General features: G+C 42.4%; 1 protein-coding gene across 3 annotated transcripts in view; it reads left to right on the plus strand.

The window, feature by feature from the left end:
- The window catches only part of LOC117542310 (NLR family CARD domain-containing protein 3-like), a 40493-nt gene extending 16485 nt beyond the window's left edge, over positions 1–24008 (plus strand). Inside the window, exons 7-11 of one of the 3 annotated variants that reach the window (XM_034209901.1) lie at positions 5387–5560; positions 6378–6551; positions 6957–7130; positions 7645–7685; positions 19559–24008. In XM_034209901.1, coding sequence (XP_034065792.1) covers positions 5387–5560; positions 6378–6551; positions 6957–7130; positions 7645–7657 — 535 coding nt within the window. In that variant the 3' untranslated portion in view covers positions 7658–7685; positions 19559–24008. The remainder of the gene's footprint in view (positions 1–5386; positions 5561–6377; positions 6552–6956; positions 7131–7644; positions 7686–19558) is intronic. The other 2 variants (XM_034209902.1, XM_034209904.1) reach the window with 2 other exon arrangements.
- The last annotated feature ends 1118 nt before the right edge of the window (positions 24009–25126 follow it).

Raw genomic sequence — 25126 nt, forward strand, 5'->3', positions numbered from 1 at the left:
CCACCCTTCTTTCACATAATGGTATGATCCTAGTGTGTCCTCGCATATGATTGGCCGCATGGTGGCCCAGGTAAATAAAGACCCGCCCCTGCCTGCAAGGATTCTTAGCAAGAGTAGGAGCGGCTGAAGATTCTGCTTTCCCCGACGGGAGTCTGCTCTTCTAGCGGCAGCTCGCGATCGGCGTGTTGGAGACCTCTGAATTAAAGTAGCAAGTCACCTCAAGTCAGAAGGCTCAAGATTAAGTCAAGTCCCGAGTCATTGGTGTTCAAGTCCAAGTCGAGTCGCAAGTCTTTTGTGATGTTGTCAAGTCGAGTCTCAAGTCATAAAATGTGTGACTCGAGTCTGACTCGAGTCCAAGTCATGTGACTCAAGTCCACACCTCTGCCATGTAGTAACGGTAACTGAGTTACTGAATTTAAAAAGTAATGCGTTAGAGTACTAGTTACTGCCAAAAATAACGGCGTTACAGTAACGCGTTACTGTAACGCCGTTACTTTGTAACGCGTTAGTCCCAACACTGCTCAGCACTAACACAATTCCAAAATTGTGGAAGTCAGCGTATGTCCTGCCTTTGCTAAAAGGAGGGGAGGCCACCTTATTAAATAACTATAGGCCAATCTCTAAGTTGTCAGTTCTGGCTAAGGTTCTTGAACGCTTAGTGAGTGAACAGGTAAAGGTGTTTTTATGTACAAATGACATCCTGTCTAAACATCAGTCAGGCTTCAGAAAACAACATAGCACCATCACTGCCAAAATGAAAGTGGTGAATGATGTGGCGAGTATTTTAGATAATAAGCAGAGTTGTGCAGCTCTATTTATTGACCTTTCAAAAGCGTTTGACACCGTTGATCATCGCATTTTAAAGCAGAGGCTAGCCAGTATAGGCATGTCCAGCCATGCAGTAGGGTGGTTTGTAAACTACCTCTCTGAAAGGTCCCAATGTGTTCACTTTGATGGGCTGTCTTCTGAGTGGTTGAACATTGCTAATGGTGTTCCTCAAGGTTCTGTTTTAGGTCCACTTTTATACTCCATATATATCAACAGTTTAGGTGAAAATGTGGATGAAGCTACTTTACATATTTATGCGGATGATACCGTGATGTACTGTGCAGGTCCCTCCATTAAGGAGGCTGGTGTTAAATTACAGGATGTTTTTAACATTATTCAGACTCAGCTCGCTGAACTAAAGCTTCTTTTAAATGTTGATAAAACCAAGGTAATGCTCTTTTCTAAAGCTAAAAAGACACCAGAGCCTGTTTTAGATATTGTAACTACGCAAGGAATAAAACTTGAAGTGGTTACCTGTTACAAATACCTTGGTATCTGGCTTGATGATTGTCTCACTTTTAAACTTCATGTCAATAACCTGCTTAAAAAGCTGAGGGTTAGGCTAGGTTTCTTCTACAGGAACAAATCCTGTTTCTCGCTTGAGGCCAGGAAAAGTCTAGTCACTGTGACCTTTTTACCTGTGCTGGACTATGGTGATTTGATGTATATGAATGCACCTGCCAATTGCCTGGTCAAGTTAGATGCTGCGTATCACAGTGCACTGAGATTTGTGACAAACTGTAAAGCAATAACCCATCACTGTACCCTGTATGCAAGGGCTGGTTTGCTTTCACTAACTGTACGGAGGCTCAGTCACTGGTACATTATTATATACAAAGCCATGTTAGGGAAACTTCCATCTTATATCTGCTCCCTGATCTAACGGAAAATTGTAAGTGGCTACTGCCTGAGATCGAATGCTGTGGTTTTATTAAATGTGCCAACTGCTAGGACTGTCTTAGGGAAGACAGCTTTTAGATGCGCAGCTCCTCTGTCTTGGAATGGTCTGCAAATTAAATGGAAACTGAACAATCTGGTGCCACTAAATGTTTTTAAAGCTCGGTTGGATGCTACTCAATCGGAAGCTATAGGTACCTGTTTATGTGGATAATTTTGTAAATGATGCTGTATGATGTCCTTTTGTTGTTCTATTTATGTTTTTATGTTTCATGTGGAACTACTTGAGCAGGTCTCCCTTGAAAAAGAGATCAATGATCTCAATGGGATTTATCTGTCTAAATAAAGGTTTGAAATGAAATGAACTTACTGTTTTTAACCTGTCGGGAGTGTCCACTTTATAAACTTCTACATTCTCTACTTCTCCAGCTATAATCAGATTATTAGAACTTTAATGATTTCAATAAGGAACATTGTTTTCTAAACTTGCATCATGTGTTCTTTATTCAGACTGAGAGGCTGCTGGTTGTCAGAGATCAGCTGTGTTGCTCTGATCTCAGCTCTGAAGTCCAACCCTTCCCATCTGAGAGATCTGGACCTGAGTAGCAACGCTCTGCAGGATCCAGGAGGGAAGCTGCTGAGTGATCTTCTGGAGAGTCCAGACTGCAGACTGGAGACTCTCAGGTCAGTTCTCCATCTTTAACTTCTGTGCTGAGATTAATATGTGAGAGTTGTGTTGACTCTGAGCTGCAGACATCAGGCTGATATGATCCTGATCCTCACTGAGCATCTTAATGCTGAAGTCTATTTTCTTCTTCTGTGGTTTAGTTCATTTACTGTGGCAGAGCAATGTTAAAGAAAAATCATACTCTGCATAATTCACGCTGAACCTCTCAAAAACCTGAAGTTCATCTTATATTCTCCATCATGTTTTTTAAAATAAATGACATTATAAACACATGAATACAATAATTAAATATTTCTATTAAAACTATCAAACACAAATATTTTCAGTTTCTGCTGTTTCTAACATTTGTATTAAAGGTCCCATGTCATGGCCATTTCTACTGATCATAATTCCATTGTTGAGGTCTACTAGAATAGATTTAAATTGTGCAATTTTCCAAACTCACATTGGTTTCTCATACAGCATCTCTGTATAGTATGTGTATTCACTCTGTCCTAAACGGCTTGTTGGAGCTCCTGCCCCCCACCCCCCCCCCCCTCCCTGTGAGCCCAGTGTGCTCTGATTGGTCGAGAAGCTGACAGGCTCGTTGCTGCTCGCACACACAGACACTCACACTGCTGCGGGCTGCTGCAGTAGCAGACAGGCTGGGCGATACAGCGAGAACAAGCGAAACTCATCCTGAACACACACAAACACTCATAGCCGAAGTAAAAACAATAAGTGTGGCTTGATATTGAGTAAGAAAAAGGTTTATAATGCTGTGAGCATGGGTCTGCGGTAGGGGTGTAACGGTACACGTACCCGTACCGAAATTATTCGGTACGGGCCCTTCGGTTCGGTACAGGTGTGTACCGAACGAATATAACGTTAAACGTAAAAAATTGAGAACGTGAACAACTTTTTGGAAGTAATCTCAGGTGCTGCGTCGCAGCATTCAGAGTAATTTGGTCACATTGGGTTCAACGCGTCATAGAGCGAGCAAGTCATTTCATTGGATGAGAGGCATACTATGAGAGCTGGTCAGAGGGATGCGTTCAAATGTAGTCAGTAATTTGAGGAACTGTCGAAAATTAATGGCGAACGCAGATAAAGTTGAGCTCGAAAATCCTCCAGCATCATTGAAGTCTCCGGTTTGGGAACATTTTGGTTTCGCAGTTACGTATAAGGATGAAGGACAAAGACAGGTGGACCGAACCAAAGCTGTTTGTCGGCATTGTTCAACTAAAATTGGTTACGCGGCTGGCAATACGTCAAACTTGCACACTCTTGAAAAGGCATCACCCGAACGTGAATATCACCGGTACCAAAAAAAAAAAGACTGAAGTGCAAACCCAACTCCCACTAGCATTTAAGCCTCCACCACTCGCAAAAAGATCAGACCGAGCCAAAGCTATTACAAACGCCAAATATCCTTATGTTGCCATGTTAGCAAAGCGCTACCTGGCTATATCTGCTACCTCTGTCCCTAGCGAGGGGGTTTTCTCCACATCAGGAGACATTGTTAGTGCCAGCAGATCTGCCCTTTCGGCATGCAATGTGGACAAGTTAATTTTTCTTTAAAAAAACATGAAAATACAATGACAAGCAAGTCATAATGTCAAACTGGCTGCTTAGGTACTAGTTCAAATACAGATTATTTCAGTTCATCGAAAAGCTGCACCTTAATGTTTATTTTATTATATTTTGTATTTATTTGAGTGAATATTCACAGTTTAATAATAATTAAAAACCCAAAACTAATAGTTTATGTTTTGTGAGTACTAGTAGCCTACAGTAAAGTTTAAATACAGATTATTTCAGTTCATCGAAATGCTGCACCTTAATGTTTATTTTATTATATTTTGTATTTATTTGAGTGAATACATTATTCACAGTTTAATAATAATAAAAAATATATATATATATGTTTTGTTCTGTGAAAAAAAATTCTGCTGTACCGAAAACGTACCGAACCGAACCGTGACCAAAAAACCGAGGTACGTACCGAACCGAAATGTTTGTGAACTGTTACACCCCTAGTCTGCGGAGAGCATTTCTCCACCATCCCAACGTAGAAGTCCGAAAAACGTTTACCCATTTAAACAGTCGTGGTAGATATACCTTGTTTGTTTTAAACATCATTAATACACAAACAACAATGAATACTTACAGGTTGTGTACCCGAATCTCCCGCTGGTCCAAACAAAGTAGGAACAGCATCGTTCTTCAGTGCCCTACGCTGTACATATCCGGCTTGAATCGCTGAAAGGTTTGGGAAGCTTTGTTTCGTGAAAGGCTGGCAGTGTGGCCATAGCTCTGGGCGTGGCTACTGGGTATCCCTACGTAGCGATACCCAGGAAGTAAATGAGAAATCTCCAACGAGGCGTTTTGGGGAGGTATTTTCTGTGTTAGAGTTTTACTTGCTACAGGGTGTACTTTGAGGGTTTGTGACTCTGCAGACCGTTCACATGCAGAAAAAGCTGCATAACACACAAGGGGACGGGTAATAACCAGAGAAGCATGACATGGGACCTTTAAGCTACAAGATGCTCATGTGACTGAATAGTTTAAACTGAAGATGCTTTGTATTTATTGCTCCACCTTTTCTGAAATAAATATTCTCTATTTATTTTGATCACATTTCTTTAAAATTCTTCCTGACATCTTTGTGATCTTTGTGAACTCTGTGATCTTGAGTTGAATCAGTTTCTGTGGGTTTGTATCTGTCTGGCTGCACATCACGAGTTAGTGTAGAAGGAGCAGAGCTTCAGATGTGAAGTCACCACTTTGTATTGAAGGTGAAGCACGTTGTCTTTAATATTAATCAGAGCTATGTTCTCTTTCTGTAACTTACTGTTTTTAACCTGTCGGGAGTGTCCACTTTATAAACTTCTACATTCTCTACTTCTCCAGCTATAATCAGATTATTAGAACTTTCATTATTTCAATAAGGAACAATGTTTTCTAAACTTGCATCATGTGTTCTTTATTCAGACTGGTGGGCTGCAGTTTGTCAGAGATCAGCTGTGCTGCTCTGATCTCAGCTCTGAAGTCCAACCCTTCCCATCTGAGAGATCTGGACCTGGGTGGCAACGAGCTGCAGGATTCAGGAGGGAAGCTGCTGAGTGATCTTCTGGAGAGTCCAGACTGCAGACTGGAGACTCTCAAGTCAGTTTTCCATCTTTAACTTCTGTGCTGAGATTAATATGTGAGAGTTGTGTTGACTCTGAGCTGCAGACATCAGGCTGATATGATCCTGATCCTCACTGAGCATCTTAATGCTGAAGTCTATGTTCTTCTTCTGTGGTTTAGTTCATTGACCGTGGCAGAGCAATGTTATAGAAAAATCATACTCTGCATAATTCACTCTGAACCTCTCAAAAACCTGAATTCATCTTATATTCTCCATCATGTTTTTTAAAATAAATGACATTATAAACACATGAATACAATAATTAAATATTTCTATTAAAACTATCAAACACTAACAAATATTTTCAGTTGTTGCTGTTTCTAACATTTGCATTAAGCTACAAGATGCTCAAACTGACTGAATAGTTTAAACTGAAGATGCTGTGATCTATGTCTCCACTATTCCTAAAATAAATATTCTCTATTTATTTTGATCACATTTCTTTAAAATTCTTCCTGACATCTTTGTGATCTTTGTGAACTCTGTGATCTTGAGTTGAATCAGTTTCTGTGGGTTTGTATCTGTCTGGCTGCACATCACGAGTTAGTGTAGAAGGAGCAGAGCTTCAGATGTGAAGTCACCACTTTGTATTGAAGGTGAAGCACGTTGTCTTTAATATTAATCAGAGCTCTGTTCTCTTTCTGTAACTTACTGTTTTTAACCTGTCGGGAGTGTCCACTTTATAAACTTCTACATTCTCTACTTCTCCAGCTATAATCAGATTATTAGAACTTTAATTATTTCAATGAGGAACATTGTTTTCTAAACTTGCATCATGTGTTCTTTATTCAGACTGGTGGGCTGCAGTTTGTCAGAGATCAGCTGTGCTGCTCTGATCTCAGCTCTGAAGTCCAACCCTTCCCATCTGAGAGATCTGGACCTTGGTGGCAACGAGCTGCAGGATTCAGGAGGGAAGCTGCTGAGTGATCTTCTGGAGAGTCCAGACTGCAGACTGGAGGCTCTCAGGTCAGTTCGCCATCTTTTACTTCTGTGCTGAGATTAATATGTGAGAGTTGTGTTGACTCTGAGCTGCAGACATCATGCTGATATGATCCTGATCCTCACTGAGCATCTTAATGCTGAAGTCTATGTTCTTCTTCTGTGGTTTAGTTCATTGACAGAGTAATATTCAGCTTTAAATGTAAATATTACAATAAGAATTATACTCTGCATAATTCACACTGAATCTCCGTCAAGTTTTATTTTACTACATTATATAAAAGACAAATTAGTAAAATTAATAAGTATTTCCAATCATACACTAAAAATATATTCAGTAGTTGCTTCTTCCAACATTTTTATGAAGCTAAAAGATGCTTATACTGACTGAATGGTTTAAACTGACCATGTGATCATGTGTTCTTTATTCAGACTGTCGTACTGCAGGTTGTCAGAGATCAGCTGTGCTGCTCTGGCCTCAGCTCTGAAGTCCAACCCTTCCCATCTGAGAGATCTGAACCTGAGAGGCAACAATCTGCAGGATTCAGGAGTGAAGCTGCTGAGAGATCTTCAGGAGAGTCCAGACTGCAGACTGGAGACTCTCGGGTCAGTAAGGGGTCGACTCTCTGCTGGTTCAGCAGGATTGTATTAAACACAGGGAGGTGGATGTGTTCCTCTCACTGGGGAATCTCTCCAGTGCCACCTTCCAGGCGTAGCCTAGCTTAGCACAACAAATCAGTGATGTTACCATTTATCTGCAGTTCCTCCTTTTGTTCATCTCGCGGTTCTTTACTTTCATTATTATCAAGCAAGATAATACAAGCTGACAATGCAAAGCCACATTTCACTCAGCTGCAACTCATTAACAGACACATGGGATGTTACAGTTACAAAGGTAGTCTGTTTGTTTTTCCTTTGACGTTTTTTAGTTCCTGGACTAATGCCTAGTTAATTCTCTGATGCAGCTGAGAGCTGTGGACAGTCAGTCGTAGTGTTTGCAGAGAAGATATGATGTGATGTAAAGCATTGGATCACTCAGGACTGTGAAGCTGACTAACTCAAAGAACAAACACTTCTTTTAACTTGATCTGTAACTGTTGGATTGTGTTCATCTCTGCAGGATCAATGGCTAGACAATGAAAGCCAAGATACAGAAGAAATGTGAGTATTGAACCCATATCTCCAGATATATCCAAACTCTCGTACATGCAATCAAATCATAGGTAATATATGTATCACTTGATGAAATCTGTGCCTCCCATTTATGGCTAACATGGAGTGGCTAACAGGGCTAACCTGCTACAACGGCCCAAAACACTTACATTAGGAGAAAGGCGCTGAAGCTTCAAATACAATGCAATATAAAAACACAAATGTTCCAAAACACATGCAAATGAAGAAACATCTTGACCAACTTGATAACACATGCACGGCATTTAGAAAATATTTACTAACTTGAGGAAACATGCGCAGCGTTTACTAAAAGCCCTACATTAACGAAACGCTGCAAGAAGCTTAAAACAAAACTGAAACGCGGACACTAAAAAGTGTGGATATTATAAAGATATAGAACAGTATAATGACAGTTTGTCAACATTATAAAGTTGGCAAGCTGTCTCTGTTGCTGGCAGAGTCTGTTTCATATTGTTAAGTGTTTTGTCAGTATATCTGAAAGGACAAGGTTAGCTAGCTAGCTTACAGCAGATCTGCAATAATACCTGAAGGAATCATGCGATCACATTGTTAAAATAAACAGATAAAACAGTTTAACAGATTTAAACGTTTTGCTCAAGAACTGCGTTTAGGTCTGATACAAACAAAGGATGCGTAGAGTATCCCTTGAAAAGTGAAATGAAATATAGTGATTGAATCGAATCTGTGTAAATACCAACAGACCAATCAACTTTCTCTTTCAAAGTCAACTTTAATTTACGTTTTTCTGTGTGTTTGTACAGACAGAGAGATCGAAATAACGTTTCCAACAATCCCGAATACAAATTTACAAATATGTATAAATCTGTATATCCTCTATAGCCTATATACAATCAACACATTTCCACATATGCACACATTAAGATAAAACACAACAATCAATATATACAAAATAACAGTTACTTCAATATCTTCATTCTTTAAGCTGCAAAATAACAGCAGCCTCATATGTTTTGCTTCTCATTTACACACTGATGGCAGCGAGCGACCACAGGAACAAATCCTAAAACCCTGAAATGACACTTCCTGTTCCTTCGTCTTAAAGTCAAATGTGTATTTGATTTGACGCCTGAAATAATGTGATTAACAACATTTTAAGAAATGTTAACGTTAGACACACTTATATCCAATAAATACCACACTTCTGAATGTTGAGGTTTATATGTGTCTGAAGCGGCCGAAACCATATAGAAATAAAACAGATAATTAACTTAAAATAACACTGCAGCTGAGGCACCAGTTATTGAATCTTACGAACTGATACAAGTTCAGACAAGATTCTCCGTTTGTGCATTTATGTTCATGGTCCAATGTCATTAACAAAAGTACAATGAACAGCTTTCCTATCGATTCCTTTCCTTCAGCCCTTTTTTATGGCTTTCCTTGTGTGTCAAGGAGAGACTCTGAGGCATGAACTCAATTGCACGACACAGACAGTGTTCTCAAAAAATAAAGACTTTACTGGAATTGAGCACAGTAATCAAAACAAGGAAAACAAATATACTCTTTCGAGGAAAACTAGCAAGTGATCAATGAGGTAGATCCATGGGAAGTCCGTGAGGTAATCAGGAACGTGGGTCATAGTAAGACAACGAACTGACAATGAACTGGAGGAAGCTACCACAATATATACACAGGTAAAGGGGACACAGGTGGAAACAATCAGGGCGGGAAAAACAATCAAGGACGCAGGAGACAGAAGGGGGCGGGGAGCGTGGAGGCCTGAAATGAGAGGGATGATTAATTAAGGGAATAAACATAAAGCACAGGGCAAAGGGACATGACAAAACTAACTTAAAGAATACACTTTCACTATTAGTTTCCTAGACATGACAGTACCCCTCCTTCTAGGGACGGCTCCTGACGGCCCAGGCTCCTCTGAGTTGAGGCGGTCAAAATCCTCAATGAGGCTTTTATCTATGACGAAGCGGGAAGGAATCCATATCCGCTCCTCAGGACCATAACCCTTCCAGTCAACCAGTAGCTGTCGCCCTCTACCCCTTTTCCGACTAGCCAATATCTTCTTGACGGTGTAAACCGGACCTCCATCAATCATCCGGGGGGGCGGGGGGGGTTTGGCGGTGGGAACCATAGCGCTCTCCTTCAAGGGTTTTAGTTTCCCTACATGGAAGGTGGGATGTACCTTCATGGACCTGGGAAGCCGTAGTCTCACTGAAACCGGGTTGATGACCTTGGTGACGGGAAAAGGACCCACAAACCGGGGAGCCAATTTACGGGAGAGTACGTGGAGGGGAAGGTCTCGTGTAGAAAGCCAGACTTTTTGGCCTGGCTGGTATACAGGAGCTGGTCGGCGTTTTCGGTCTGCTGCTCTTTTCACCAGTTGTGAATTCCTGCAGAGGATCTTCCTAGCCGCAGCCCACACGCGCCGACAACGCCTGACCAGCGCGTGGGCAGACGGGACCGTGACCTCCCTCTCCGTGGCTGGGAACAGTGGCGGCTGGTAGCCATAAACACAGTGAAATGGGGACAGGCCCGTGGCAGAAGTAGAGAGGATGTTGTGTGCATACTCAACCCAGGTGAGGTGCTCGCTCCAGGAGGATGGATTCTGGGACACCAAGCAGCGCAAACAGGTCTCCAGTTCTTGATTTAGGCGCTCTGTCTGGCCGTTAGACTCCGGATGGTATCCTGACGAGAGACTGACCGTGGCACCGATGAGGCGGCAGAACTCCTTCCAGAAGCGTGACACAAACTGGGGGCCCCGGTCGGAGACAATATCCTTTGGGAAACCATGAAGCCGAAAAACATTATGCATCATGACCTCAGCCGTTTCCTTCGCTGAGGGCATCTTGGGCAAAGCAATGAAATGTGTCATTTTAGAAAAACGGTCCACTACCGTAAGAACTGTGGTTTTACCTCTAGAGAGGGGCAGGCCAGTGACGAAGTCCATGGAGATCTCTGACCAGGGTCTGTTGGGAATAGGGAGTGGTTGTAATAGTCCTATTCGCGCCCTGGAAGAGGTCTTGTTTCGAGCGCAGACAGGGCACGCCTCCACATACTCCTTCACCTCCTTCTCCATGGATGTCCACCAGAAATGTTGTTTTATGATGAACACAGTTCTCTTGACTCCAGGGTGACAGGTGAGCAGCGAAGTGTGAGCCCAGTGGATCACCTGTGGTCGCTCGGCCTCCTGAACGAAAAGCCGGTTAGGCGGGCAACCCCTTGGTGCAGGAGCTCCAGCATTGGCTCGTATTACCTCCTTCTCTACTGACCAAGTCAGCGCTCCTACCACCCGGTTTAATGGGATGATGGGTTCCGGCTCCTTGACTGCAGGCACAGAGTCAAACAGACGGGACAGAGCGTCAGGCTTGACATTCTGAGACCCCGGCCTGAAGGAAAGAACAAAGTCAAAACGGTTGAAAAACAAGGTCCACCTAGCCTGGCGGGAGTTCAGTCTTTTGGCCTTTCTTATATATTCCAAGTTTTTGTGATCGGTCCAAACCACGAAAGGATGCTCGGCTCCCTCCAACCAATGCCTCCACTCTTCCAGTGCCAGCTTCACGGCCAGCAACTCACGGTTTCCCACGTCGTAATTTCTCTCTGCTGGGGAGAGCTTCCTGGACAGGAAAGTGCAGGGGTGAAGTTTGTTGTCCTTCTGTAGTCGCTGGGAGAGGACCGCTCCCACCCCTTCGTTGGAGGCATCCACTTCTACCACAAACTGACGAGTGGTGTCCGGCAAGGTGAGTATGGGAGCAGAGGTGAACATTCCTTTAAGCCGAGAAAAAGCCTCCTCAGCCTGAGGAGACCACAAAAAAGGCACTTGAGGGGACGTGAGGACATGAAGAGGGGCTGCAATAGCACTGAACCTCCGCACAAAACGTCTGTAAAAATTTGCAAAGCCTAAAAACTGCTGCACTTTCTTACGAGAGTCAGGGGTAGGCCAACAAGCTACTGCGCTAACCTTCTCTGGGTCCATCCTAACCTGACCTGGCGAAATGATGAAGCCCAAGAAAGTGACTGTCTCTGCATGGAATTCGCATTTTTCTGCTTTGACAAACAACCCATTCTTGAGCAGCTCTTGTAGAACCTGGCGGACATGTTGTTTATGGGTGTCAAGGTCAGGGGAGTAGATCAGAATGTCGTCCAGATATACAAAAACGAAACGGTTCAGAAACTCCCTCAACACGTCGTTGATCATAGCCTGGAACACAGCAGGAGCGTTTGATAATCCAAATGGCATTACCCGGTATTCATAGTGGCCTGAAGGGGTGTTGAAACCCGTCTTCCATTCATCACCCTCCCTGATCCTGACTAAATGATAAGCATTACGCAGGTCTAACTTGGTGAAAACCTTGGCTCCCTGAAGCTGCTCGAAGGCTGACGAGATGAGAGGAAGGGGGTACCGGTTTTTAACCGTAATGTCATTGAGATGCGAGTAGTCAATACAGGGCCTAAGAGACCGATCCTTTTTCCCAACAAAAAAAAACCCCGCTCCTGCTGGTGATGAGGAAGGGCGAATAAGGCCTGTTTTGAGGGAGGCATCAATATAGTCCTTCATGGCCTCTTTCTCAGGTCCTGAAATAGCATATAGTCGACCCTTAGGAATTGTAGACCCAGCAATCAGGTCGATAGCACAGTCATAGGGGCGGTGAGGCGGAAGAGTCAGAGCCTTGGATTTACTGAATACTTCACTTAAATCGTGGTAGCAGGAAGGGACTGAAAGAGCATCAGGAAAATATATTTCTGGGATAGTTCCCTGCCTAACCCTCCCAGTGTTACTGGCCATCGAAAGCTTGGCGCGGCCCAACTGCATTGGCTCCTCCACGGAGCCAGGGGGCGCTGTTGTCCGGAACGCCGGTGAGGGGTGACGGGGCCTCCAAGAAGAAGTAGTATCCAGCGGCGAGCGTCTCCTCTGGGGAGGCGGATCAACCGCATCCTTGGATTTATTCCTTCTCCTCTCCGTCAAACGATTGTCTATCCGTATTGCCATGGATATGACAGAGTCCAAGTCAGCGGGCAGATCGAGAGGCGCCAGCTGGTCTTGTAGGGAATCCGAGAGACCGCTGACGAAAGCGTCAAACAATGCAGCGGAGTTCCAGCCGCTATCGGCTGCCATAGTCCGGAACTCGATGGCGTAGTCAGCCACACTCCGCTGATGTTGTTTCAGCTTAATCAGAGCCCGAGCTGCTTCCCTGCCCGGCGTGGTTTGATTGAAGATCTTTCTCATATTGTCTATGAAGTTTTCCAGAGACCCGCAGATGGGGGAGCCTCGGGACCACTCTGCCGTAGCCCACGCTGCTGCTCGGCCGGAGAGATGGGAGATCATGAAAGCCACTTTGGAATTGTCCGTGGGAAAAGCAGCCGGTTGGTGGTGATAGTGTAACTCACACTGCACAATGAACGTCCGGCAGCCCTCCGAGTCTCCGGAGTATTTTTCGGGTGGAGCCAGACGCATGGAAGTACTGTGCGGCTCAGTAGACCGGTTGGGATCGGAACCGGTCGCCGCCGGAACCGGGGGAGTCGTGGGAGGAGAAGCAGCCTGCAGGTGAGTGAGCACACGCTGGACCTCAGCTGCCAGCAAATTCACCTGGGTTGTCACCGATGATTGTAGTTCCCCGTGGCTGTTGGATAGGTGCTGCACTCCGTGCTGTATGGCGGCCATCTGCTCCTCTTGTTGCCCAAGACGTTGGCCCTGAGAGCGGATGGCGTTCTTTAGCTGGTCTGAGTCGGCTGAGTTCATTTTAATGGTCAGTTCGTACTGTCAAGGAGAGACTCTGAGGCATGAACTCAATTGCACGACTCAGATAGTGTTCTCAAAAAATAAAGACTTTACTGGAATTGAGCACAGTAATCAAAACAAGGAAAACAAATATACTCTTTCGAGGAAAACTAGCAAGTGATCAATGAGGTAGATCCATGGGAAGTCCGTGAGGTAATCAGGAACGTGGGTCATAGTAAGACAACGAACTGACAATGAACAGGAGGAAGCTACCACAATATATACACAGGTAAAGGGGACACAGGTGGAAACAATCAGGGCGGGGAAAACAATCAAGGACGCAGGAGACAGAAGGGGGCGGGGAGCGTGGAGGCCTGAAATGAGAGGGATGATTAATTAAGGGAATAAACATAAAGCACAGGGCAAAGGGACATGACAAAACTAACATAAATAATACACTTTCACTATTAGTTTCCTAGACATGACATTGTGGCTTGTATCACCCTGGTAAAAAACGAGGGTTGCAGTCTAATTGTCCAAAAATCTGCTCCTATCGTCTATTCATATCCACTATTCCTCGACCTCTGTGTGGAACGTCACGGGGTTAAGGAATAGTGGATAGGAGGATTCAAAAGGACTTAGGAGAAGAGACTGCGGTGCTTTGAGAATCCGGCTGCACTTTCACTATCAACGTGTTTATGATGCGCCAGCGGACGTCATAAATGTACATCTGCTGCTGTGGGGAAACTACAGTTTTGTATACAGCGGACTACATGGATGTATAATAAGAACGGCGGACTACTGTAAACGCATAGATACTTTGCACCGTGCTCTGATGGTGTTGTTTTATGCTTTGTGAACGTGGACAACAGAGAAACATATTCTTCATGACCAAGATTGGAATTGAAATAGAAAAGTGAAGTGAAACTTATGCTCCTCCCCCTCCGGTCCGCACGTATTAATCCACGTGAATCCCAATACCTATGATGAATGTATGAACAGATATTAGTGTTAGTCCTTAACATCTACCACTGTGTGTACCACCATTAAAACATGTTTAAAGTTTAAGAAAACCCCACACAGCTCAGTAAACACTAATGTTGACTTTATTTGATCATTTCAGTAAAAAAGTCACGTTCATATTTCTCCTTTTGATTATCATAGTGTTGGACGTTCAAAACAAAGCCCTTTGGCAAGTAAAATGCTTGATAAGCACCGTAACTTTCATGATACAATGTTGAGTCACGGTAAATGTTGCGGCCGCTAGGGCAGCATGTTCTCCTTTCCTTTCGTAAAGGAAGGTCCAGTGTTTCCTAAGCTAAAGGAGATTATAAAGGACGTTTCAAACCTCCTTTCCTATCATCTAGAGCAGGGATCGGCAACAGGCGGACCGCGGTCCGGACCCAGACGCCGACCTATACGGACCCGGAGCTATAATCAATACATTAATAGGGGACGCCTCCCGCTTTTTTAACGCTGATTTGGGTGACTTGTATAATTCGTGGAGAACAGAAAAGTTTTCGTTTTGCGGGTGGGGGGTGGGGAGTCCGTCCGTCAGTCTGACTGACGGACAACTTCTCACTTCAAAAAAGAAGAAGAAATCTAGACCGCAAACATAATTAAACAAGTGAGTACCTGTTTTTCCTGGCCAAGGACAGGTTCCTTGAACACAACACGAGCGTAACGTGTCTTCACGTGGTATATGTCTCGTCTGAAAGGAGTGCTGACAGAGAGCACCGGAACCCTGCTCCAGCCCTTAAAATATTGCAATACCCATAAGGAGCCGTACACATGCCGCAGTGTTTGCGTGGCTGTGTCTTTAGTTGTAAGCACAGTGGCGATCTGTTGTTATTAGCATCTGGTTAGCTAGCTATGCTAACGAATTTTAAGAGCTTTTCTACAACCAGGTGGAAGAGAGCTCTCTCCTGAGAGGCTCAAATAACCTCAGCTCAGTGAGGTTAAGGCACACCTTGATATGATCAATATAGTTATTAATGAGACTAAATGAAAAACAGCTATAAAATACTATATGACAGTAACAAAAAAGTTGTTAAAAATAACAAGAATAGAGTTTAAAATGGGAGTGATTTGTAAAATATCCAAAAAGAAAAATATGCTTACAGTTCTGTTTCATATGGGTGTTGAGAGATGTATCCATAGATCTCTTAATGTTGCTCTCAAAGTGCACCAGATTGATGCTTTTAACTTCAATATTTAAAAAAAAATCTTCCCGGGGGACCCCCCTAGAGTAGGTTAGGTCCCCCCCACTTAAATCATGTTCACATGGATAGGATACTAAATACATTTGCACACATCTTGTGTCCATATCTTTCTGTTTTGGTGGTCACGCCACACCGTGCATATGCATGCATACGTGAGTCATGGTGAGATATCTGGATTAAGAGGTTGCCTTTTCTTTGCACAGCATGAAAGAAAGGTGAAATGAATGGGCTGTGATTTTAGTTTTTTTAAGCAGAGGTTGAGTTCAATCATTTGTACGACCCTCGGAGGATGTTGTAAAAATTGAAAGGAAAAAGGTTCCCCACCCCTGCTGTAAATAATAATAAAAACCCTCGATTTATGACTTAACATCTGTCTCCTATTGATCTGAGTATATTATAAAGAATAGCAGTTAATTGAAGCATTATAGCGCAGGCCTTTGTCAGATGGTATATTACGCTGTTTTTGTTCTGCTTGGAATAGTTCTCTCTTTTTTCACCATACCTGTGTTTGCATCACTGTAACCAATGAGCACCTGCATGTGTATGAGAATGGCCCTGACTCCATGTCGGCCCAGATCTAAACTCCTGGCAGGACAAGCTCAATTCTCACACTGAATTTAAAAAAAGCGAGTGAGGGGCTGCACTATAAGAGGGAAAGAAAGAGAAACTTTAAAACTGTTAAATTGTTATGATGTGTAAAGAAAGACTGATATTGTTCTATAATCGTCTGAAACTGTTAAGTCATGATGTGAAACGGTTAACAAAGACAAAGGGAAACTCAAGCTGCTGCTACACTTTATTTTATTTATCTAAAATTAAGCACTTTTAAGATGCACACATTTTCAAAAGCTATTTTATTTATTTTCTCTATGTTATTTGTAAATGCAGCCCGAGAGGAACATTACACATATCCACAGTATTTACTGTATATCTGTATAGTTCAATGTTAATTGACTATAAATATTGTTGTTTTTGAATTGTACTTTCTTTATTTGATTGGCAGTCAGTTGTTGATTACATGCAGACGTTGATAAAGCTACAGGACACTTCTATATATATCACACTAATTCATGAAGCAACTTAGACATTTTGAGGTTCCGGACCTTTGCATGGGGAGATTTTCTCTAACTGGACCTCGTTGAATTTTAGTTGAAGACCTCTGATCTAGAGAATTCCAACAGCTCTTATCATGGCGGTCACTGAGGTTCTTCCGGGTCATTTCACTCTGTTAGGAAGGTTCCTAAACTAAACGGATAATTGGACCGCAGCCCATGAGCCTACTAGTGCTCTACTCCCTCCACCACCACCTGTCTCCAATATATACAATTACACCCAGTGCCCAAACATGCCTTCAAAATGCCTTTAACTCACTGCAATAACGCCACTAAATAATAATACCTTCAATATACACAAAAACAGCAAGAAAATAAATGTTTAACTATTAAATAATATAAAGCTCAAAGAGTGTCTTTAAACAGGCGGTTCTAACGAGTGGCTAAATTCATAATAACGTCATCACGCTGATCACGGAGAAACTCATCTCCTCATTGGCTGTGATGTTAAACCATGTGACTGTGATGCAGTTCCTTTATAGCCTAATGCTAGCTTTTCACTTGTGTGAAAGAACAGGTATTGGATGAACACAACTCACAAATAATTACATTACATTACATTGCATTGCATTTAGCTGACGCTTTTATCCAAAGCGACTTACAATAAGTACATTTGACCAGGAAGACACAACCTTGAAGAAAACAGAATCATATAAGTACATCAGGTTTCATAGAGCCAAACATTTCAAGTGCTACTCAACTGGCTATAGATAAGCCAGTCCTTTATTATTATATAAGTGCTTTGTTAGCAGTTCTTTGTTAGTGATTCTATCGCTCGAAGTGGAGTCGAAAGAGATGAGTTTTCAGTCTGCGCCAGAAGACGTGCAGGCTTTCTGCTGTCCTGATGTCAATGGGGAGCTCATTCCACCATTTTGGAGCCAGGATAGCAAACCCACGTGTTTTTGCTGATGGGAACTTGGGTCCCCCTCGCAGCGAGGGTGCAGCGAGTCGTTTGGCTGATGCAGAGCGTAGTGCACGCGCTGGGGTGTACAGTTTAACCATGTCCTGGATGTACGAAGGGCCAGATCCATTCGCAGCATGGTAAGCAAGTACCAGTGTCTTGAAGTGGATTCTAGCAGTTACCGGAAGCCAGTGAAGGGAGCGGAGGAGCGGAGTGGTGTGTGAAAATTTAGGAAGGTTGAACACCAGACGAGCCGCTGCATTCTGGGTGAGCTGCAGAGGTCGGATAGCACATGCAGGTAGACCAGCCAGGAGGGAGTTGCAGTAGTCTAGGCGTGAGATGACGAGAGCCTGGACCAGAACCTGCGTCGCTTTCTGTGTCAGCTGGGGACGTATCTTCCTGATGTTGTAAAGCGTGTATCTGCATCAACGGGTTGTAGCAGCGATGTTTGCAGAGAAGGACAGGTTGTTATCAAGGATCACACCCAGATTCCTTGCAGTCTGAGTCGGGGAAACAACAGAGGTGCCGATGTTGATAGTCAGGTCAAGAGTGGGACAATCTTTTCCCGGAAGGAAAAGCAGCTCAGTCTTGTCAAGGTTGAGCTTGAGGTGATGAGCAGACATCCACTGAGAGATGTCAGCTAGACAAGCAGAGATGCGTGCGACGACCTGGGTCTCTGAGCGGGGAAAGGACAGAATTAATTGGGTGTCGTCAGCGTAGCAGTGGTATGAAAAACCATGCGGGCTAATGACTGATCCGAGCGAGTTTGTGTACAAGGAGAAGAGGAGGGGACCAAGAACAGAGCCCTGAGTGACCCCTGTAGTTAATTGACAAGGGTCGGACTCAGACCCTCTCCAAGTTACCCTGTAGGTACGGTCTTTGAGGTATGAGGTGAGGAGGGAAAGTGCAGAGCCTGAAACTCCAAGTTTTTGGAGAGTGTGAAGGAGGATCTGATGATTCACCGTGTCGAATGCAGCAGACAGGTCCAACAGGATGATGACAGAGGAGAGGGATGCTGCTTTGGCAGTGTGCAGTTCCTCCGTGACAGCAATGAGAGCAGTTTCTGTGGAGTGACCTGCCTTGAAACCAGACTTATCTGTCTGACTGGTTTAAAGACAGCGCGTTCAAGTGTTTTAGACAGGAATGGGAGTAGAGAGACAGGCCTGTAGTTTATAACATCAGACGGGTTGAGAGTGGGTTTCTTTAGGAGAGGGTTTACTCTTGCCTCCTTGAGACTGTTTGGAAAGTGACCAGAAGTTAGAGAAGTGTTGATGAAATGGGAGAGAAACGGTAGAATATCAGGAGCGATAGTCTGAAGGAGGTTTGAAGGGATAGGGTCCAGAGGACAGGTGGTAATGAGGGTAAGAACCTCACTTGGAGAGAGAGGGGAAAAGGAGGTTAGTGTGTGGGTGAAAGGAGGGTCTGGTGACCCAGCGGTGAGTAAAGGTGAGTCAGAAAAAGAAGAGCAAATATCAACCTTTTTTTCAAAGTGAATAACAAAGTCGCTTGACAGAAGTGAGGAGGGGGGAGGGGCTTTGGGAGGGTCCAAGAGGGTGGAGAAGATGGAAAATAGTTTTTCGGGATTGGAATAGGAAGATTGGATCTTATCTTGAAAGAAAGTGCTTTTTGCCTGAGAGATCGAAGCAGAGAAAGAGGAGAGGAGAGCCTGATAGGTTAGGAGGATAATGTTTAAATACCATAGGGTAATCGTTTGACATTTGAATAAGGAAATGTTACATATTATATATTTTAAATAAATAAACCCACCAATGGAAGGGTTGAGGAATATAAATATCTCTCTGAACATCACATTGAACTTTTGTGTAACTTATTAGTAATTTTTTAAGAGATCTCTGTTTACAGTGATTGTTGGTTCTATAACAAGAGTATTCTCCCTGTTTATCTTCCAGGTCCATGAGGGAATATCGTCTTCTCAACAAATGGCAGTGCGTTCAGCCCCGTAATCCTGCATGAGGTTCAATTTCTGTCCCTCAACTCTTTGGAAACAGTCAGAAGAACGGCTACGGAGAACATGAAGAACAGTTTTCAATGACGACATTTTTGCGTTAATCACCCCGACTCAATTAATCCCACGTGACTATTTTTCACTCATGTTCCCGGTAATAACACGTTTTCTTCATAAACCTAGTCTAAATAAACTGCAGTGAGTAACATTTCAAGATTTTTTTGATTAAAAAATGGCGGATGTGGCTCACAGCCTTGCAGGTGCTGTTCTTCCACCTTTCCAAACCAAACACACTAGGAAACTTCACGACCATCGACCAAGTAAAGCAAGTAAAGCAGGAATACACAAATCATCACAGTCGGCTGGTGTAAGAAGGAAATGTGATCTGATGTATATTGGACTTCTAATAACAAACATAGGCCTACTGATGATTGCTCTCTTACCTATGTGTAGCGCCTGGTTTGCGGCCTCTGTGCGCTCGGTATGCTGTGCTGAGAGTGCAGGGAAGCCGCCTGGCTTCCTCGACTCATGGAGCCAATATATTATATACTCCAAAATTCTCAAAAGCGGGCAGGCTGTGGCTCAGTTTCCAAAGTCGGTTCACAATAGAAACAGGACCTTGATGTCTGGAAACGGAGGGTTCGCTGGATTTTGCTGCGTCATGCTGATTCTGAGCGGGGATAGCACTTTGTTCCTCGCTCGGTTTCCGTGGCGATGACAGGGGTGGCGTCATGCGGTTGTGGAGCTGCGGCTGTGATTCAATCAGCTGGACCCGAGCCACGCAGAGCTGTGCGTTGTCCGGAGAGACCCCGCATCTGACCTGCGGACCCAGGCTTCGTATCAACGACACACCGGTGCCTGTTCCTCCAGTCCAAGGGGAGCTTTATGATACAATTCAACAAGGTAACTCTGTCACCACTTCTGAACGATCATCTCACGCACCCGGTGGCAAATGACACTCTAACTTTTAGCGCACTATTTGCAGCGATTTGAAGACAAAACAACATGACACCAAAATGTTTCAAACTGTAAATCATGCAAAGGTGTTATGGAACTCAAATATCAAACCTAAGGGCATTTTCGGTGGACACTTAAATATCAGAAGCATGACGTCAAAAATGGAACAACTGGAGCAATTATTAACGAACTCAAACCTTGATTATGTATGCCTTTCTGAAACCTGGCTACACCCTTCAATTCCGTCGGATATTGTTAATATCCCAGGATATAACATTTATAGACTAGATCGTAATCAAAGTAAGGGTATGATTTATGTTAAGAAAAGCCTGCAAAACAAATCGAATTATCCTGTGATACCACTGAATGTGTGGGAGTAACTATCTCACTATCTCAGGAAATGTGTTTTAATGTAATTGTTGTATATCGACCACCTACAGCAAAGAGTGTTTTTAATGATAATTTAACTAGTATTCTCAGTGTAATGGTAAAGAAATAATCTTAATGGATGATTTTAATATTAACTGGTTAGACAAAAAAGGCAGGAAGAAATTAAAGGATATTAGTGATAGATTTCAAATGAGTCAATTAATTAATAATGCAACAAGAATTACTAAATCATCATAAACATTGTTGAATTTAATTTGAACGAACAAAGAGGATCGCGTCTCAAAAAAATACAATCTTATTACTGGCATGTCCGATCATAACCTTACTCTAGTTGCCAGGAAGCTATCCAAGCTGCGTTACAAAAATCACAATATAACAAAGGGTAACAAATATATCTCGTACATCCCAAAGCGGGACATGGGAATTCTGGAGAATGAAATAACGCAAACTGACTGGTTTGATTTGACATATGGTGAAAATTGTGAGGGGGCCTGTGATCATTTGAAACATACCTTAAAACAAACCGTAGCTAAATATACAAAAACAATCCCTCAAAAGTGTATTGGCAAACAACTGTTACCATGGTTTAACACTGCTCTATGGGAATTAATGAAAAAAAGGGATGTAGCTCTAAAGAAATCTTTAAAATCGGGACTAGAAACAGATCGCTTAATATACAAAAGTCTTAGAAATAAAGTTACAGTTCAATTAAGAAAGGCAAGGGCACATTACTTTTTAGATACTATTCGACAGGCAAAGGGGAATTCTCTAGATCTATGGAAAACCATTGACAAACTTATTGGAAAAGATCACTCAAATTATAATACTGAGCTTATGATAAACGGAACCCTACAACAGGATAGCCTAGCCGTGGCCAACCATTTTAATACAGTTTCAATGTAACAGAACCGCTTCTTGCATTAGCTGACGATACACAAGTGCTCAAACTCAACTGTACAAATGAGACTAAAGTGAATAAAATAATTTCCACCTTATCAAATTCTAAGGCTAAAGATCACTGGGGACTAGACACAGTATTTATAAAAAAACATAAAAAGGACTTAGCTAGCTCCATCACCTATATTACAAATCAATCATTAAAAGATAATACATTTCCATCAGCTCTTAAAACTGCTATTGTAACACCAATTTTTAAATGTGGTGACAAGAAAGAAGTAGGCAACTATAGACCCATCAGCATTCTATCTGTTGTGTCCAAAGTAGTTGAAAAAGTAGTCGCGGAACAGCTGGTGTCACACCTAAGCTACAACAACCTACTCCATCCTATGCAGTTTGGTTTTAGGACCAATTATTCTACTGAGACTGCATGCTGCTATTTAGTGGAAGGAATCAAGGCTAAGTTAGACAAAGGAGGGATAGTTGGAGCAGTGTTCCTTGACCTGCGAAAAGCATTTGACACCAAACTTTTATCAAAACTCAACAATTTCAACCCGTCAGTTAGCACAGTATAATGGGACAGGTCTTATTTAGCTGGTCGTTCTCAATGTGTCCGTATAAATGATAAACTGTCAGAAACTAAGCCATGCTCAATCGGAGTGCCACAAGGCTCAATTCTTGGACCGCTGTTGTTCAGCATATATATTAATGATCTCCCATCTGTTTGTGAGAATGTGGACTTCCAGATGTATGCTGACGACACGGTGGTTTACACTCATGGGAAAGATGCTGAACAGGTTGCCTCTAAGCTCTCGTTGACGCTGCACAAAGTTGCTCAATGGTTAAATTACTCGTGTCTTACTTTACACACTAACAAAACAGTGACAATGTATTTCACGAATAAGAAAAAACAACCACGCATCCACAGCTTCGTGTGAATGGTAAAATAATTGAAAACGTCAATGAGGTCAAATACTTGGGAGTGATCTTGGATGCCAATTTGACTTTTGAAAGCCATATTAGAGGCATGACAAGAAAGCTGAAATATAACATTTTTAAATTTAAACATATTAGGAACTCATTAACCATAGAAGCATCGAAAACCTTTTTGCATGCCATGATACTATCACATTTTCACTACTGTATAACCTGCTGGTCCCAAGCAACTAAGACTGCTATGAGACCACTTGAGGTTCTTTATAAACAAGCCTTAAAAGTTATGGATAGAAAGTCATTAAAATACCATCATTGCAATATACTGTCCAAATACAAACTTTTCAGTTTTGATAGTCTTGTTCTACTTTCCCGAGTTCGATTGGTATTCAGAATCATTCACAATTCTACAACACCACCGTTGAGGGGCTTTTTTCAGTTTCGCCGTGAACAGAGTTGCAGAAACTCCAGATCTTCATCAAATGCAGATCTAACCATCCCTCTGAGGCGCACTGCCTTTGGACGATCAGCATTTTCGTTTACGGCCATCAAGCACTGGAATACTCTTCCAGTTGAACTTAAAACCTGTACTGATTTTAACTCGTTTTCCTATGGTGCAAAAAAAATGATATTAAGCAACCAGTCATGCCAACATTAATTACACTGTAATCTGAGTTTTCTCAATTTGAACTGTATTGTCATACTATATCTTAGATATTTTTATTTAAGTGTATTTGAAGTGTACTAAGTATTATGTTCGTAACCTGAGTTTAAATCAGGTTTTAAAATTGTTTGACTGATAGAGATCATGCAATGTTATTATTTGTTTATTGATTGTTGTCAAGTACTTCAGGTTTTTTGGCCTGTACCAGTGATTAAGCCTGACTTGATAGGCTAGAGGGCAACAGAGGACGCTTTGGACAACTCAAATTCGTTATTTTTGTCTTTATTTATCAAGACAGCTCCAAGAATTGATCAGGTTGAAAACCTTCAAAACACAAAGGACAAACAAAAGTTAGCTCACATGCTACACAAATTACAAACATTTTGCAGGTCTCACTGCATTCTCAATAATAGCAATAATAGCACCACAAACTATGTTTTAATTAAAAAGGATAAATTGTTCCTTTAAACCCCATCATTAACTTAAATGAATTAGAGTGTTTATCTCCACTTGGAAACAAGCACCAGAGAAAACCTCATCTGAACACCTGCGCTGTCTAAATTGCACAGGAACCAAACGGGGCACAGGCAGACCGCGCTGCGTAAAAAAAAGTTGATTGCGCAACAGCACTCTCGCAAAGTGCGGCAACAGATCAAGTACATAAACACAATAAACATACCAACGGCATCTCCGGAGCCTCTCACACACACTGTCGCCTGGTTCTCTCTCCGTGGCTTTGAGAACAAGAGACCGGCCATCACAAACTACACCCCTTTTGTAGCCGTGTTGCCGGAAGCGGCATTCATTTATTTTCTACAGCTCGCTTATGAAAATTAGCTTTTATCAAAATAAAACAAATACCCTCTCCTGGTATTGAACAATACTATAATAATAATAATAATAATACTCTAAATGAAAACACATAATTATTTTTTAGTCAGTTTTTCACAGATATTATATATTGACTTTCGTCTCGACAATTGTTATGAACCTGTCTGAGGACCACAGATGGAAATGAGCTATTAGCTATAATCTGGCACATTGCATCTCTTCTCTTTGCTGAGATTAATGTTTTTGTATGCATGGTCCTTCTATAAATAAATACAAATACAGAAGATATTCAATACCAAGAAGCACATGATGGCGTTTTTTCAATTTTTTTAATCTTTAATACTTTTTTATGCATGCTTTACATTACATTACATTACATGTCACTTGTTAGACGCTTTTATCCAAAGCGACTTACATACTCAATACTGTGGGCAATCCCCACAGGAGCAATTTGGGGTGAAGTGTCTCAGGGACACAACAACATGCTGACTGCAGTGGGGTTTGAACCTGTTCTTTGAACCCTGATCCGAACACCAACGCACAAACCACTGCACCACACGCCTCCAAACGCTTTAGGTGACATTAAGCTGTCTGTGGCTCTTTTCTGCTGTAACAATGTACATTTCCCCTCTGTGGGACTAATAAAGGTATTCTGATTCTGATCTGAATGTTATTATTGTTATTATCACATGTTTTTAATGTATCTAGTTTTAGATGAATTTATTTCTTTGTGCTTTTACACCACATGTTGCTGGTTGTGTTTGCTGACACCTGACTATATGGACGGAGACAACATGAAGCTTTCTCTCCTGAGGGGACTGACAACAACAAATACTACAA

The sequence above is a fragment of the Gymnodraco acuticeps genome, unplaced genomic scaffold (genome assembly GCF_902827175.1).
Source record: "Gymnodraco acuticeps unplaced genomic scaffold, fGymAcu1.1, whole genome shotgun sequence".
Lineage (NCBI taxonomy): Eukaryota > Metazoa > Chordata > Actinopteri > Perciformes > Bathydraconidae > Gymnodraco > Gymnodraco acuticeps.